The sequence below is a fragment of the Stylophora pistillata genome, chromosome 14 (assembly GCF_964205215.1).
Source record: "Stylophora pistillata chromosome 14, jaStyPist1.2, whole genome shotgun sequence".
Taxonomy (NCBI): domain Eukaryota; kingdom Metazoa; phylum Cnidaria; class Anthozoa; order Scleractinia; family Pocilloporidae; genus Stylophora; species Stylophora pistillata.
In genome coordinates this window covers 11,026,158-11,042,943 of record NC_142532.1, presented here as the reverse complement: position 1 = coordinate 11,042,943, position 16,786 = coordinate 11,026,158, and the positions used below count along the sequence as shown (strand labels likewise).

At 39.7% G+C, this 16,786-nt stretch overlaps 2 protein-coding genes and 1 long non-coding RNA gene across 3 annotated transcripts; all 3 read left to right on the top strand.

Annotated features, from left to right (window-relative positions):
• The first annotated feature begins 3,294 nt into the window (after window positions 1-3,294).
• Window positions 3,295-4,209, top strand: LOC148716511 (uncharacterized). The gene is made up of 2 exons (XR_015995515.1): window positions 3,295-3,840; window positions 3,877-4,209. It is a non-coding gene; the product is annotated as an uncharacterized LOC148716511 (long non-coding RNA).
• Window positions 4,210-5,003: 794 nt separating this feature from the next.
• LOC148716510 (uncharacterized) lies at window positions 5,004-7,246 on the top strand. Its single transcript, XM_088745630.1, has 4 exons — window positions 5,004-5,066; window positions 5,422-5,679; window positions 5,832-6,514; window positions 7,111-7,246. Exons 1-4 carry the CDS (start codon window positions 5,004-5,006, stop codon window positions 7,244-7,246), a joined length of 1,140 nt encoding a protein of 379 aa, XP_088601756.1.
• A 4,658-nt stretch (window positions 7,247-11,904) lies between these two features.
• LOC111332567 (von Willebrand factor A domain-containing protein 7) lies at window positions 11,905-16,431 on the top strand. The gene is made up of 5 exons (XM_022937926.2): window positions 11,905-12,887; window positions 13,079-13,345; window positions 13,970-14,269; window positions 14,890-15,147; window positions 15,272-16,431. Exons 1-5 carry the CDS (start codon window positions 11,918-11,920, stop codon window positions 15,841-15,843), a joined length of 2,367 nt encoding a protein of 788 aa, XP_022793661.1. The 5' UTR covers window positions 11,905-11,917; the 3' UTR covers window positions 15,844-16,431.
• Window positions 16,432-16,786: the final 355 nt, after the last annotated feature.

Here is a 16,786-nt window from a genome sequence, read left to right as displayed (position 1 = left end):
TGTTCACGTCGTAACCTTTGATCTTTTGATTCCCGCGCTTCTGAATCGCAAGACATGCGCAATACAGCGTAGCACATTAATTCTCTACCCAGTCTACTCAGGCTAGGTGTTGTTGGTTAACACCCGATTCGCTCGTAATTAACCGCTTACATGCGGATTTAATTAGCATCAAATTAACGCATACAAGCGGTCAAAGCATAGTTAATAGAGGGGACCGCTTGTATGCGTTAATTTGATGCTAATTAAATACGCATGTAAGCGGTTAATTACGAGCGAATCGGGTGTTAACCAACAACGCCTAACCTGAGTAGACTGATCACTATCGTGAGCTTGTGACTTGAACTGTCAAAATATTTGTGCCCTTTGAAGAGTTCTCCTCGATTTTACAGCTTTATTTTCGAGCAACGATGTAGACGAGATTCTACATTAGAAAATACAACCTAGATTACTAGAACAATAAGTATAGCTGTAAATAACAGTAACGTACTTACAAATCAAGTAGTGGTAGGCTTATTCTCCTACGAATTGCTCGTAAAGTAGATAAAAATAATAAACATTAACTTTAGTAAGCATGGGACAGAGCTGAATAACTTACACGCATGCGCTAGATTTTGCCGCGGAAACACGGATTTTGAGTCGTTCGCATGAATGATTTCCTATTCTGTTGCTTCGAGGCGTCGTTTTCCTTACCGCTTTTCTTTTACAGAACAACCTCCAAAAACTTGGTACACCCCCTAAAAATTTTCAAATATCAATTTTCTAAGAAATAGACAACTTTTTTGAGAGACATGTTCCGGCATGCCAATAAAATATTTACAGTATGATGTAATACAGAAGCGGGTACTAATTACAACGTGACACCAAACATCAAAGGTGTTTGGTGTCACGTTGTAATTTGTACCCGCTTGTATACTTGTCTGCTATATAGTTACTCACGTTCAGTTACTCATTGATTGAAGATGGCATAAGCATGCCGAAACATGTCTCTCAAAAAAGTTGTCTATTTCTTACAATATTTATCATACTTGCTACTACTACGACCTTATGGAAATTAATTTTTTCTAAATTAATTTATGGAAATAGGAAAATGCCTTCGACGAAAACAGAGTTCCTCGGTTTTAAAAGTCAGCCCTTATTATTTTCCGCTAATTTCGCTAAATTTTAGGCCTCACGGAACAGCGTACGCGCGTGAGTTAAGGAAAATTTCAGACATGCGCAGATGACGCCTCATCTTGTGTTTACTTCTCCCCTCTACGCTTTTAAAACTTTACCGTTGAATATCTTATCCAAACACAAAGTCTCTGGTAGTTTAATACTTAAACCGCGAAGACTGAAATAAAAAAGGCATCTTAATTACAATTCAATCATAAATTATAATATTTTTCTTCACTTTTATCACTTTTTTTTCCTCTTTTGACAAATAATGTATTCAAAAACGACTCTTTTAACGCCTTCGATTAGTAATTCGTGTTTGTTGTTAACATCGCCCGCCTAGACTAGCTCGCTATTTGCAGGCGGTGTTTATTGTAAGTAATTTTTTTGTAAGACCTAATAAACTTGTAAACTTGTAAACTTGTAAACTGCAACGGAGTTAAGGATTCTACCGTTTTATTTTTTTTCTTTTCATTGACTTAGTGGTAGGAATGCTATATTTTCGTACTGTTTTGTCATTTATTGCGCGTGGTGTTTATTATTTGGGATTTCGAAACGAACAAGTTCAAGAATTGGCATCGTAGTTTCAAGGAAAATTGAGGTTTGGAGTCCACTGTTGTTCGTATGAAAGTTATTTTCATGTTTTTAACGCGCGCTCGAGATGTCATGGAGGAATTAAATATATCGACCGAGTAAAGCAAGCGCACGATGCTCGAGGTAAGATTATAGATTGGGTTATCTTGACCCTATCTTGGGGGTGTTGGTGGTAATAGGTCAATTAGCGTACATTCAATATCGCCCACCCGAGAGCGAGAGTGATAGACCTCAGTCAGTGGTTCGAATCCCGTACAGGCCTGATTTTTTTCAGGTCTGATCTTCCGCTATTGCTTAAATAGCGCTATCTACTGCGAGGATCGTGCACCATATGTATCTAATACCGCAGTTCAAAATATATGAACTTCATATATTTCATTGTATCTGATTTATCACTTTCACGGGTTTATTACGAATCAACTTAACGGCCTGTTCCCAGTTGGCTTGTTAGCTCAATTGGTAGAGCGCTGCAGTAGTATCGCAGAGGTCAGTGGCTCGAATCCCGTACAGGCCTGATTTTTTTTCAGGTCTGATTTTTCGCTTTTGCTTAAATAGCGCTATCTACTGCGAGGATCGTGCACCATATGTACTCTTGATATTGTTGTCCGTCTTTCGCGTCGGATTTGTTGCATTATTCCACCGGTTATATTATAAAACAATTGGTTCATGCTTTATGCTATGCACTATCGAATTATGGAGCACTTCGGAAGCTTGGAGAACACTTCGAGGGATCTGAGTTTTCGGTGTCTGAGTTTTCGTGACACCCAGCGAGCTTGCCATGAATTCTAGTAGTTGCCTCTAACATAAAATAAAACACTCGTGATGTGTGAGCATGACTCAGCCAGTCCAGCTTTGCATCCCAATCAATGGGCTGACAAAATAGTCCCATCATTATCGGAAATGACCCAAATGTTCACTAAAGGATCATTCATATGCTGTGAATGCCAAACTCGTGCTCTCACGACATACTTGCCGGCGATTACTTTGCCTACAACTGAGGTTACAAATCCCGACACCATTTGATTAAACGCCTCTAGACTCTTGAACGCCTTGAACTGCTGCTTGGTGTAGAAGCTGGTCTCAAGAACGAGGTAACTCAGCAAGTCCGACGCTTCCACAGGAGGCAAGCATTTTGGACTGAACTTCTCGGCTGGTATGCTTGCAGGATCAACCCCAATGACCGAGATCTTTTGCAAACATCTTTCCTTCCAACTCTCTAAGCTTTCGGCATACTCAGAGAGCACTGGGATACCTTAAGATGAATGCCAGATACTTTTATCGCTTTTTCTTTCTGGATATTCATGTAGTTGGCGAAATAATAGGGCGACAAGAGAGAGGGCTTCACTATAGAAATCGACTAATTATTCATAAATTTGACACCCGAGGGACACCAGCATGGCGGACACTAACTTCAGCAAAGCTAGTGACGTCACCTGAAACCCAACAATTGCTTCAATAGCGCTATCTACTGCGAGGATCATGCACCATATGTATCTAATACCGCAGTTCAAAATATATGAACTTCATATATTTCATTGTATCTGAAATATCAAGAGTGATTCTTCAGTGAAGCGAATCGTGACGGCGCTGATGCCGAGTCTTCTTTCGCGTTGTTTTTCTCTTTCTGCCTCATTTAAGAACTCTAGCCCAAGGGTCGCAAAATTGTCTTCGTTTTGGGACTGGTGGGCCGAGTCTCTGTTTGTATCCATTATTATCGCGAAATATTGAAGAATTTTAACAGAGCGACAAAAAGGATCTGTGCGACGAAGTACAAAAAGGTAAACAAACGTCCCTCTCGGCTCGTCAAAATCACGCCACATTTTAATACTTTGGTGTTGGAGCGAGCGCATTTGATCCCGTTAACTGTGAATGAAAAGTTCAAAATTAACGGGAAAATGGAGGAAATCTAAGCTAAATGAAGTCTTGTGTCACTCTAAAATGTTTTAATACTCAACCATCAGACGATTTTGCGAAACTTGCAACTTGCGGCCTTGTTTTTGCTGCTTCAGTTGGATCAAGACCCAAAAGGTCAAAATACACGCGGCATTACCAGGAGTGATCATGAGTCGAGTTTATCTCTTGAATTTTCGAGGAGTCAGAGTTTTCGGGGTCTGAGGTCTGAGGTCTGAGGTCTGAGTTTTCGGGGTGTGAGTTTTCGTGACACCCCAAGCTTACTTGCACTCAGGTAAAATGCTCATGGATTTTGCCTACATATGTCAATGAAGTGCCGTATGCGAGGGCTAAAGACATAGATTTCTCATCGGCTAAGAAGCTCAAAGAAAAGCTCGACCAAAAAATCGAGGATCTACAACAGCCGCAAGCCTCGAACCATACAACGACTTCTAGTTCCTCCTGTTCTTCCCCTTGATTTGTAATGATCTTAGGTATAGCGCATTAGATCATATATCTAATGAATTTTGCGCTATAGAAATAATAAAATTATTAAATTATTATACGAAAAAATCCTTAGTCTTTATGCTTTCCACTTTTGCTTGAACAGCCAACAATAATGCATAAAACCATCCCTTCTTTCTCACATGAACTCTTCGTTAGATACGGTTTGTTTACGCTCGAGGGACACCAAGATGGCGGATAGTAACCGTTGCTAAAGTATTGGTCACGTGGGTGAAACCCAAGGATTCGATCGTTTGATCAACGAAATGTCGGCGCATTTTTAACTGTGTGTTTCGTAGATATATTTTGCCTTTCAAACTGGAATGTAAGGACGCTATTTGAAAATAACTTCTTTAAACTAAACTCGTCGACATGTTCAACGTATTACTTTTGGGTAATGTTTATTTGCTTGCTCTAGAGCCAAGAACTTTCAGTACTCGGTAAAGAAACACATTGTAAAGCTTAATTTCTTTGAGTATAATTTACCTCTATTTTAGATAATAAGCTGAGATTCAAATTGATAGAAGGTAAATAATACCATGCTTTGGTAGCAAATGTGAATCTCGAAGAAAAATGGAACTTTTTATGAATGCGAAGAGAAAGCACACCCATCCTACACGGCGTTACATGAACAAGTTGAAAACGCTGCAAAATATCGCGTTAATAGCTTTCGCTGGAACTTAACATTCGTTACAGTCCCAAGAGTGTTTGGAAATTAGTTATTTCCATATGGCACGAGAGAAGCTCCTATGAATGCTGCTACTCAGCAAAAGCCCCATGAAATCCATTGTTCTCGTGGATGTGCTATCAAAAGGAAAAAATCCTGGGGACGTTGAAATAAGTACAACGGTGTTGGAACTCAAATGAAAACAGAAGCCGGAATTGCTTCAGGATTAATGCTGACAGGGAGTTCAGGACCTACAGTGGTATGGTCGATGATACTGATTGTTCAGTGCTTTAGGGACTTGCAGAGGTTGTGGCACACCAAAGATTTGAGGATAGTTTTGTGTGATTGAATCATAGATCCTGTTGCCTAGTAAGATTCCTTGAACAATTATCTGGTACACCCACGCCTGACTCAGCCTGGTGGACTGCTTATTACAGAAATATTCACATCGGATGAATAAAACAATTTGCTAAACAAAAGGGCAATAAGTGCGCATGAGTTGCTTCCTGTTCTGCCAAGAATTGCTAACTGTGAAACAGTGCTCAGAAAGAACCAGAAAGTGACATTGCAATGTTGATGTGGTTGGATATTGACTGTTTTTTTTTTTTTTAAAGAAAGACACTTTCTCAAAGAAGAAAAAGGACGAGCGTGAGGCTCTATTTGAACGACTAAATCACTATTACCCTAACATTGTTTTCACTGTCGAGGAAAACCCCGACCACTTCCTCGATACTGCCTTCATTTATAACAACAAGTTCAATTGCAGCGTCTTCAAGAAACCAGGGAAACTACCAATACATTGGAAATCGGAAGTCCCTACAAAATGGAAAAGGAATTGCATCACTGGCGCCCTCCATAGAGCCAAACGTAGGGTTGGGGCAGGAGACGTTAATTTCCCACACACGAGATTACTGGGTGATGGATGTCCTCCCCTGGGGTTGGATGGGTTGGTTTATTTACAGAGGGCCATGTGTTAGAAAACTCTTTACTGGGTTAATCATGTATTTACCCTCTTGAAATAAAGAACATTGTATTGTATTGCATTGTATTGTATTGTATAAAAACTCTTGAAACATTTTTTATCAATGCAGGTTATCCCAAGCGCTTTATTTCGCATACAATCAACACCTTTCTAAACGAATCATCACAAGATGACAACATCATTCCAAATTTTCTCTTCGAAGAGCAAAAGAAAGTTTTCATCAAGCTTTCCTTTTGCGGTAAAAACGAAAAACTCGGTAAGACGTTCGCTGCAAAACTCAACGAGTTTACTAATTTTAATTTCATCTTTGTAATCCTGTGGCTAACAAGGCAAATTAAAAGCCTCTTTAACAACAAGGACAAAAACACTCACAGATCCAAAGTTGTTTACAAAGGAGATTGTTCTTGTGACGTTGATTACATTGGCGAGACCGTGAGGAATTTAGCAGTACCTATTGCGGAGCATTCAAATCCTGCTCACACCTCTGAACTTGCAAAATACTTGCGGGAAAATCCATCACATTCTTTCACTTGGGGTGTTCTCTCCTCAGCACAAACATTCCGCAAGCGTAGGATCTTCGAGGGGCTAATGATCCCACAATTCCGCCCCAGTTTGGACAAACAAGTTATTTCTTATGTCTCCAAACTTTTCCCATCGGGAATTACACAAGCTAAGATTCTTATGTCTCCAAACTTTTCCTATCGGGAATTACATAAAATATATATGTATGTGCAGACGGTTATTATTTTCAACCCTAATGATAGCAAACAGCCGAAAACGTTTGGTTCAAACATTTTCATTTTTTCCTAATCTTTTAGCCTTGTATAGAATATACTTTGCTAGGCGAACATTATGGACACGTAAAAGGGATTCCTTAAATATTTCTCTTTAGTGTAACTGGCTTTGGGAAGGTGCCATTTCCCTATCGGCATGTTCTTAGGGTTAGGAAATCCTCCGGTGGTCGTTATTACTCCTTTACGAGACTTCCAGTATGCTCCCCGTCAAAATGAAAGTCAGGAAAGGGTACATAGAACCATGTCAATCACCTCAAACAGGCAAGAGGGTGCAAAACAACACTAAGATTAGGGTATTTTTTTCTTCGAAATTGTCGTAACCTTTAAGTTAAGGAGAGTTTTGTTTCAGTTGTTTTGTTTTGTTTTGTTTTTATTTCTTTTTGATTGAAATTAATTGTACCTTTAATATACAAACCTCATGAACAGTTACGTTTACACTCAATAGCTGATAGGCCCGATTCAAATCGTGGGCATGGGCTGCCTGTGGGAGGATGGAAAACTTGTTATGTCTCAATCATCCATTATAGGCTTCTTCAAACATTCTCCGCTGTTAACTGGTTAGATATCTTGCTTTATTCCACTCTTAAGAAAAAAGACTTGCAAGCCCTTGGCTCAGTTTCTGACGAAGGAGCGGGGAAATTCCTTCCGGCGCTAAAGCCCTAGTAAGGGTTATTGGGATACGGCATATTTGGCTAAAAGATTATAGGGATACGGGATACTTGATGAAAAAAATAACTGGACACGGGATATTTAGAATAGAGGTTCCGGGATATCGAAATGTAATTGTAGGGATACGAATGACGGGAATTTTAAACAGGATGCGAGATATTTAGGCCAAAAATTAATAGGGGATACTCAGACCCCACTAAACGGGCCTCGGTACTGTTGCTGAATACTTCTTATACTAATACTTTATTTAACGTGGAAATACGCTTTGCTTAAGAGCTAGTTTACAGGTATTCCACCTAATACCTAATGAAAACCTAACAGCTAACCTAACAGCTAACATCGCTAATATCACAGCGGGTAGAATCACAAATTAAATACTGATTAAAAGCTTTTTAAAACTGTTATTACAACATTACCGCCGCAATCAAAATACTATTCAAACTAACGTTGCAAATCTACTAATTCCCGAAATTTAAAGATCTAATTCTGTTTACAATTTCTTTGGTGCCCACTTTTATTCTAATGTCATTTGAGAGTTCATTCCATTTCTTGGCTGCAAAATATCTCCATGACTTGAGTCCATATTTGGTAATGTTAACTTTAGGTAAAGATAAAACATATTCTTGGCGCCTGAGATTGTATTAAATGAGCGTAAGTTAATAAGATTCCTAATTGCCCGTGGTGCTTTGTTCGTTATGCTGTTATGTATTGTCAGTAACATGTCTTGAATTCTTCGAGATTCCATGGAGGGTAGTCTTATCCTATCCAAGAGATGCTGATAAGATGCATGTTTATCATTATAGACATATCGCAACGCTCTTTCATTGACATTTTCGATTTCTGCAGTGTTTCTTTTTCCGCAATGGTGCCAACTTGGTTGCAGTAATAAAAATTCGGTAGTATGAACGAACGGTATAACGATTCCTTGGTTTTAAGTGGTAAAATATTTTTCAGTCTAGTAAGCGCGTTTATTTGAGCACTGTGGGGCAAATACTCGAAACTTGATCGTTAGATCTAAGCTTACTATCAAGTACAACCCCCAAGAGGTTAGTCTTTTCTGCGGTTCTGATATCAATTTTACCCGATAGAAGGAGTAGCTTATCTTCTGTTCTGCTAAGGACCATAGCTTGGTACTTTTCCGGAATTGGTCTCATGCCATTTTGAATAAACCTTGTAGTTGCGTTCTCAATATCACTACTTAGGTTGTCTTCAACTGCACGTTTCCAAGAGTCAGGGACTGCTCTCGAAGTGATGATAGTATTAATTAGATGACTAAGAGGCCGTGTAATTGATGGAATAGACGCCTTGAGTGCACGTGGTGGTATATGGTCATGACCAGTTGCTTTTTTTGCTTTCATTCTCTGTAGAGCAGCCTTGACCAATTCATGATTAATTAAATCGAACTCGAACTGTTCATCTTGATTCCAGTTCCTTGGAATATTTGACAACTGCGGTTCATTTTCAAAAGAAGTGTGCTGTTGGATGTCCAGGCTTTCTGTCACATTTCTAAAATAACTATTCAGAATCTCTACAACTTGATTCTGATCTTTAATTATTTTATTGTTCTCTTTGAGTGTGATATAATCAGTTGGTGCGCATCTCTGAGTGCATCAGAGGACGAAGTGAGTTCCAGAATTCTTTGGGTTTCCAGCGGCATTTAAGCATAACTGGTCAAAGTGATTAATCACGGACTTGCGTCGCATGGTTACTATACGGTTACGCATAATCCTGTATGCCTCCCAGTTGTCAGGCGTTCTTGACTTGATATATTTTCGCTTAAGAGCATTCCTGTGACTAATGGCTTTACGTATTTCTGGGGTGATAAATTTCGATCGACGGAAGCCTTCCCTGACTTTTCTGTATTTGATGGAGGCATGATCATCCAATATATTTTTATACAACTCTTCCCATACCCAGTAGATGTCATCTATATCCTCAAATACGTAAGCCGCATGAAACGGAACGAGCTGCAGATCTTTGTTGAATTCCTCATCATTTAACTTTTTAAAACACCTTCCCTTTGTTAGGCGGACTTTCGGGTTCAATAAATTCTTATTAAAAATTGTGTAAATTAGCATATGGTCACTCAATCCAATGTCAACAATACCAGACTTCAGAGCAATTGAGGGTACATTGCTCAATATTACATCCAGACAGGATTCTTTCAAGGAGGAAATCCTAGTTGAACCTTTTATTAACTTATGAAGATCATAGACATCACAGATATCTAGCAATTCTCTTCCTTGTTTTCCATTATCCATGGGATGTAACAGATCACAATTAAGATCTCCAATGCAAATCGCGTCGGGGCGGTTAGAAATAGCTAGATCCAAGAGAGCACTCGATTCTTTTTTAAAAATCTCATTCTTTACGGATGGAGACTTGTATGCTGACAGAAGTGAGAAGTGTTGTTGACCTAGTTGAATATCAACAAGAATTGCTTCAACTTCTCCACGACTGGTTTTCAGTTGATATGAAGGAATGGAGTTGCGAACGTAGAATAATATTCCTCCGCCGCTTTTCTTGCGATCTCGTCGGTATAAATTATATCCTTGGACAGAAAATTGCGAATTCGGAAATGTGCTGTCAATTTTTGTTTCATGGGTACTTAATATATCAAATGATCCAATCCAATCTTGGACTTCCAAAAATTTCGAGGGAAGACTGTTGATGTTAAGGTTGCCAATAACACAACGTTTGCTGGCTTGAGCTGTAATGTTTGCTGAGTCAGGGCCTTCATCGACATCCGCCGTATTCAAATAGTTCAAGTGTTGTTCACACTCTAGCGAAATATTCAAGGTAACTTCATTAGAGAAAGGCAACTTACGGAGAAGACAGGCATTGCAAATCCAATTTGTCGCTTGAATACTTTTGAGCTGCTTTGGGTTTGCTCCACTACATTTGACATGATAGCGTTCCTCACAGTCGCTACAGACTAGTGCCCGGTGTTTTCGGGAGATTCCTTTCGAGCAATGATGACATTTATCTGGTCCAGGGTTTAAACTGATATCTCCACTTATGAGATAATAATAACATCAAATAAGTTGATAAGTTGAAATTGGCCACCGTAAAGGGTTTCAAAGCTGATGTCTCATGCATTATTCGCTCTGACGAAGGGCTAACGCTAATGCTCGAAACGTCAGCACAAGAAATTTTCAAACGCGAGTTATGGGTTCATTCGAATAACCTATTGCTGTCTTAATTGTTATGTCGAGTGAAGTAAAAAAAAAAAACATTTAAAGCCATACACAATTTTCAAAATGGTTTGGTCAAAGCTTTACTCGATACTTCCTGTTTTTGGTATAATTAACCAGCTCTGCGTCATTCAAATGCGGTAATCTTTTAGTCTTGAACACTCCATGCAGGATTTGAATTCTTCAACGGATTGATGACAAAACATAAGCAGGAGCTTTATAACAATGTCACAGAATATTTACTCGTGTTATTTTTATGGTATACCATACGTTGAAGAGGGTTATGACCAACTATACATGCCTCTAATTGATCAATTTGGAGAGATTGCTTTTTAAAAATTTATCCGTGGTGTTGTAACTTAAGTTTGCATCAGGTATAAGCCGTGTACTGAGTTGTACCGACAAAAGCCGTATGTATTGTTTTGCCCACCTTTCACCCCATTACATGCTGAGCGACAAACAAAATATCACGTCATAATATTTAGGGCTTTGATGGTACGCGCTCTGAACTTACATCCTCGAGTGGCTCTAGACGTGCCGTGCCTATCAGCTTAGCCGGAATTTCCAAAACCCGTCCGGTGAACACGAATAAATGTGTTATTTTAACCAGAAGTTATGCAAAGTTCTACGGTTGCAGCTACTAAAAAATTAAAATTTTTGACCCGAACCCGAGAAATGGAAAATGGTTGGAACTGAAGCTTAGGGGCATTGCACTTGAAAGCCATAAACCCAAATGCAAAAATCAGCGATAAAACGTCTATTATATAAGTGGTTTTAATCACACAAATTATGCGAAAAATCCAACTAGATTTTACAAAAAATACGAAAAATGCGAAAAGCCTAATAACATTTCTACACAAAAACAAAAAACGTAACTAAGAAGATCGGAAAAAGAACATTTTCATTCTTGTGACTCTAGAGAATATAACTGAGTTTGTTACGGCTCATGCATTTTGAAAAAAAATAGCCTTTTCTTTCGGAACAATACGCAACAATAGAGGCGCCTTGTCTCGGTAAGTTATGGGATGAAAGGTGAGCAAATACGAAAGATTTTGTTTCTGTTCATACAACTACATTGTGGCTATAAATATCAGCGTTTTCAGCCGATGACCTTCGTTGTTTTCTTTTGCTGGCTTTAGCTTTAGCGGGTCAGAGCCGTATTCAAACCCAAATTTTAAAATAATAAAGAAATGCTTGATTTCAACTGTTGTTCATGAGTCTCTTTGCAGCCTACATGTAAATCAAAAACTATCCAAGTTTTGCAACTGAGACAACTTGTCATAATTGTGCTCCATATGTTTCGCTCAGTGTTTCAATAATAAGTCAATGTATGTATCACTCATTGCGCACAAAGTATTTCCCTATTTAGCTGACCAAGAGTCAGCGAATAGTTAACAAAAACAAGGAAGCATTGACAATTTTTTTATCAAAAATTTTGTAAATCATTTCACTTCGAAGCACGTATTGACTAATGCTGAATCCGCCAGTGCTAAAGGGTACCTTGAAAAATCCCACGCACCTCACATTTAGTACATTGATAGCCACTCAGTGCTTCGTAAGCAATAGAGGGTGTTACATCATGGAGAAAAAAGCCATTTTCTGGATAGCCATAACAGTTTTGAACTTATCAATGGCGATTAGAACGTCAAGGGGGAGTCTTTTCACATCACTCCAGTTCACCCGTGATACCCTAATGACAGCGATGGGATACTCGCAAGGTCCAAAACTTTCGGCATCAAAATTTGCATTGAAGAAGACGGCCCAATCCTCTGGAGGGAAACTCGCACGGAAGAAGAATAAGGGCAGCGGCACCTTCGATAGCATTACTGGCATCACCCACAGTCTCGCTATTATAGATGCATCAATTATGAGGCCTGACTCAGGTGATCATGAAAAGGTCTTGGAGGGTCCAGATTTCCAAATTTTAGCCAATCCTAATCCCTTACCCACTCAGAAGACGTTTAGTGCAAGCGTACCCACGTCACCATCGAATAAGTTCCTCGAGGCAATCAACGAGATCGAACGTGCCGTAGCTAACGCAAGGGCTTCAGGAGTCCGCTATAGCGAAACAGTTTTCACCAAATTAAAAGATCTCTTAGAACGAGCCATCAGGAGTAAGAGCTATAAATATGGACGCGAAGTTCTGGGACAGATAATGTATCTTTTAAGCACCAATCCTTCCCTATCAGTGAGAAGTAAGAGGTCTAACGAGCAAGAGGGCACCAACTTTCTCCAGGGACTTCGTGCTCAGCTTGGAAGCTCAGCGTTCGAAAGCTTCATGGCTGTTCAAGGAGATGTGTCTCTTATGTTTGTCATTGATGACACCGGAAGTATGGGCGAAGAAATTCAAGCTACAAAGAAGATTGCCATAGATATCATTAATTATCCGCGCCAAGCCCCTGTCGAGTACATTCTGTCACCATTTAATGACCCCTATCCAGGTAGGTTCAACAGTCATTTCTGGTTGCTTTTCTAATTATTTGATGAGATGTCTGTATTAAGCTGTATATTGAAGAGAAAGGTAAATTGGTGTCCTTCGTTAATTGCTATGTATTGATTGACTAAAAAACTCTAAAAGAATAGGCCCGTTAGAGGTGGTCCGTCTGAGCAGGTATGATATTTTTTAACACAGATGAACCCCCAGTGGTCGTAAAAGACAATGCTCATGCCGGAGAGTTCGTAACAGCTATTAACAATCTCAAGCCCCACGGTGGCGGTGACTGTCCTGAGTACACATTCACAGGCATGCTGGAGGCACTTTATAAGGAACCGCAATTGGACTCCCCCATGTACGTTTTCACTGATGCTGGTCCGAAAGATGCAACACCTGAAAACATCGAGGAGGTGAAGTACATGGCAAGCGTGGAATACGGTGTGACAATAAACTTCTTTACAACAGGTAACTATCTTGGGGCCAGTCATTATTTATCGCCTGGGGGGAGGGGGTTGGATAATCTTATGGGGGGATAACATGGTTTCTAGGGGTGAGCGGAGAGGGGAGTAAGTCGCCGCTCTTTTTCTGCGCGCGTACTGTAGTACTCTCCGTCTCAGGCGGCCGCGGAATAAAAGTTTCGTATGGAGGAAGTAAAACACTTAAGAGGCAATATTGAACCAAGGAGATGAGATAAAAGCGTGTTACTTGTACAATCGACGGACATGGACGATTTGAGCAAATTACCTCAAGGATAAATCAAGCTTCTCTTCTTCATCTTATGAGGATAATTTCTAGATTATTCAAATTGCTATGCAAACAGAACATAAAACGTGGTTTATGTTTTTGTTTTTGGAATGTAATATGCTTAATAGAAGTTGCCAAGTGAGGAAGGTGAAAGAAAGGTGTTGGTTGAAATACCTCTCTTGACTATAAATTTTCCTTTACGACCAAAGGGCAATAGAATCAAATCTTGTTCATCAACACCAGACTCTCCCCTCCCCAGTTAAGAAATTTACTTAGGAATCGTGTGATTATCCACCAAACATAAAGTACGTCATAGTCACTCCATAAAACCATGGTATTTTGTAGGATACTGCCGCTCCCAAGGATACTCGGGCAAGGACCCAAGAAATCTTCACCCAGCCTTCAAGGAAATCGCAGAGTTAACATCAGGGCAGGCCCTTTTACTAAAAGACCATTGGGAACTGGAAAAACTGAGCGATTTGACAGGAGGAGTTCTCGATGGCACCAATGTCATAAGTCTTGGATCAAACTTGTCTGGAAGACAGAAACGAAATGTTGGGGGAGGTGGTCGTTATAGAATTCCCGTTGACGAATCTATCGAAAAAATGACCGTTACAGTAACCACCACACGGATCGGTACAAAAGGTTGTTTTTTATTTTAAGTTTGCTTGAAAGGAAGGGTGGGTAAAATGGTCAGTAAAGTGACGTTCTGAGGATGCATTTTGGATGGGATTAACTGGCAAATATTTTGCTGCCTGCTTTTCCTTTGTTAAATCGAAGGTGCTCATGATTTCAGAGCTCTGAAGATTTTTTAGGAAAAAATTACCAAGGAGAAGTTCAACTAAACTTCAGATTGGCGCATTCGGTCTTAGCAGAAGACATTTCCCAGTTCTTGCGAAATTTCAGAGTTTGCAAAATTTTAGTCGCCAGCCATCTTGATGGTTATCTTGGATGTAGTTACCTTATTGGTTTGCGTACTTAGAGATCGTAGAAATCACCAATCGAATATTACAACGCTAACACAACTAAAAAACAATTCTTCTTGTTGTTTGTTGGATCAAGTATTAATCATATCCTAAGCTCTTAAGAATCTCGGTTCTCAACTGCAGCTAAAAGAGAAATGGTGTTTGGATTCCCGAAGTTTCTTTGAATTCATGGCTTCATATCATCTGGTCTTCCTTACTAATGATGAACGTAGTGTACAATTTAATATCTTTGATTAATACAAAGTTTTTTTTCTTTCCTTTTCTTCTTTCTACTCATAGGGAAGGGAATAACCTTGCACGACCCTGATAACATCCTCATAACCTCTGAAAAAGTCAGTCTTTCCCAGATCACCATCTACCAGATCAACAAACCTAAGAAAGGAAGTTGGAATCTTGTTCTATCAAGCAGCAATGGAGAACATGAATTTTACGTGAAGTCCACAAGCAAAACAAACATCGACTTCGAACACTACTTTCTAATTCCGCTAAGCAGCAGGCGAAAGACAACTGAAGTACCTATTTCCAATCCACTCATCGGTGAGATTAAACCTTTTACATTAATTAAAAACATGAATTCATTTAATTACTCAATTATGATTCGTTCATGACTCAATTTCGTCATTTCGTGATTAAGATAATGATTCAGCCTCTTTTTTCAAAGGTAAATCAAACAAGGTAGTTATAACCGTCGCTGGTTCTGAGAAAGTCGATCCAAGCTCTGTGCGTTTAGAGCTCATCACCACTGGGGGAACCAGGACTAGTGACGTCACACTTCAGACAACTGACAATGTCCATTTTACTGCAAGTTTCACGCCTCGCACAAGTCAACCATTCAAACTCAGGCTCAGAGGTTTCACTAGTGGCGGGAACTTGTTTGAAAGGATTTCACACCAGACCATCAAACCAACTACGGCTGTTCTTCGGAGAAAGTACGCCAGCAATGATTACACCCTCCCTTTAGGAAAGACCACGTTTGTTCATTTCCAACTATGTAATTTTGGCGGCAGTGAATATTTTGACGTGTCAGTCGCAAAGGACAGGATGGGGTACTTAATATCCCCTAATGTCAGGTCCAGACACGTGATAAAGGGTCGTTGCATAACTATTTCCGTCCGTGCTAAAGCGACACGTTCTACAGACGTGGACAAAACAGACACCGTGTTGTTAATCGCCAAGGGTCGAACATCTAAGGTTGTTGTTTTACAGGCAGTGCGTCTTTTCGTGGTCTCCTAAATTTGTTGGGTCTGAAAAAACCGTGAATATTTTACCCATCTAAGGTTCTTAAATATACGCGATCAGACAAGAGATCGTGAAAATTATGTAAATTTGGCTATCTAGCTTTAAAGGGCATAGATTTTGCAACTCATTACTGATATTCGAGTTACTGATATCCGAGTCACGTAGGCGTAGTAATGTTAGAAGATCGATTAGTCTATATCCTTTTAACAAAATAAATCTATACGACCACCGAATCACGCATGTCAGTCATTCCATGGTTTTCGGGACGTCTTGCGAAGTAACGTTTTTTTTAAATGATACTCACTTGAATAAAACAATGGATAGGTAAGAAGGCTCCAGCATATGAAACAGTGTAATCTATAACTTTTGGGAAAATAACGCAAGTCAAACGACATCAATCCCCCTTCCCCCACCCCCCTCCCCTTAAAAAAAGAAAGAAAAAAAAAAACTTACACCTTGTTCACAGAGATGATATTATAGGATGACGGGGAGAAAGTGTTCCTTTTCAGAGGAGCCTTTGCCTTTTCAAAGGATCGTAGGAGGATGAGGAGGTTGAAAAACAGACTACAAGTTTGAATATCAATCGTGGAGCACATAGGACTCTTGCCATTTCGTGTTGCCCCCATATCTATTTTGTCTACTAAAAAAATCTCTAATACTTTGCGTCGAAGCGAAATTAACCGATCCTTCTATCGTAATATCCCAAAACATTGATAGGTGTGAGATTATTATTTGATCTGGCGCCGAGGCCTGGAAATGAAATAACCGACCGCTCTTCCTTTTACCGAAGTGACAAAGTGAGAGACAGTGGCAGTAGCAGACGAAGTCATAGAGACAGTAATAGTGACTTGCAGGAAGACAGAGACGGAAAGAGTGACTACGAACTTGTTAGTGAAGAGACAGAAGGCAACTGACAGTGACGGCGAGAGTGACAGCG

Bases quoted from the DNA above. Each gene is read 5' to 3' on its own strand.
- LOC148716510 (XM_088745630.1), top strand. From the start codon at position 5,004: ATGAAAACAGAAGCCGGAATTGCTTCAGGATTAATGCTGACAGGGAGT. The intron at 5,680-5,831 runs GTTGGGGCAGGA...CTTGAAATAAAG, and splicing joins TCCATAGAGCCAAACGTAGG to AACATTGTATTGTATTGCAT. The intron at 6,515-7,110 runs GTATGTGCAGAC...CATCCATTATAG, and splicing joins GAATTACATAAAATATATAT to GCTTCTTCAAACATTCTCCG.
- LOC111332567 (XM_022937926.2), top strand. From the start codon at position 11,918: ATGCTGAATCCGCCAGTGCTAAAGGGTACCTTGAAAAATCCCACGCAC. The intron at 12,888-13,078 runs GTAGGTTCAACA...TTTTTAACACAG, and splicing joins ATTTAATGACCCCTATCCAG to ATGAACCCCCAGTGGTCGTA. The intron at 15,148-15,271 runs GTGAGATTAAAC...CTTTTTTCAAAG, and splicing joins TATTTCCAATCCACTCATCG to GTAAATCAAACAAGGTAGTT.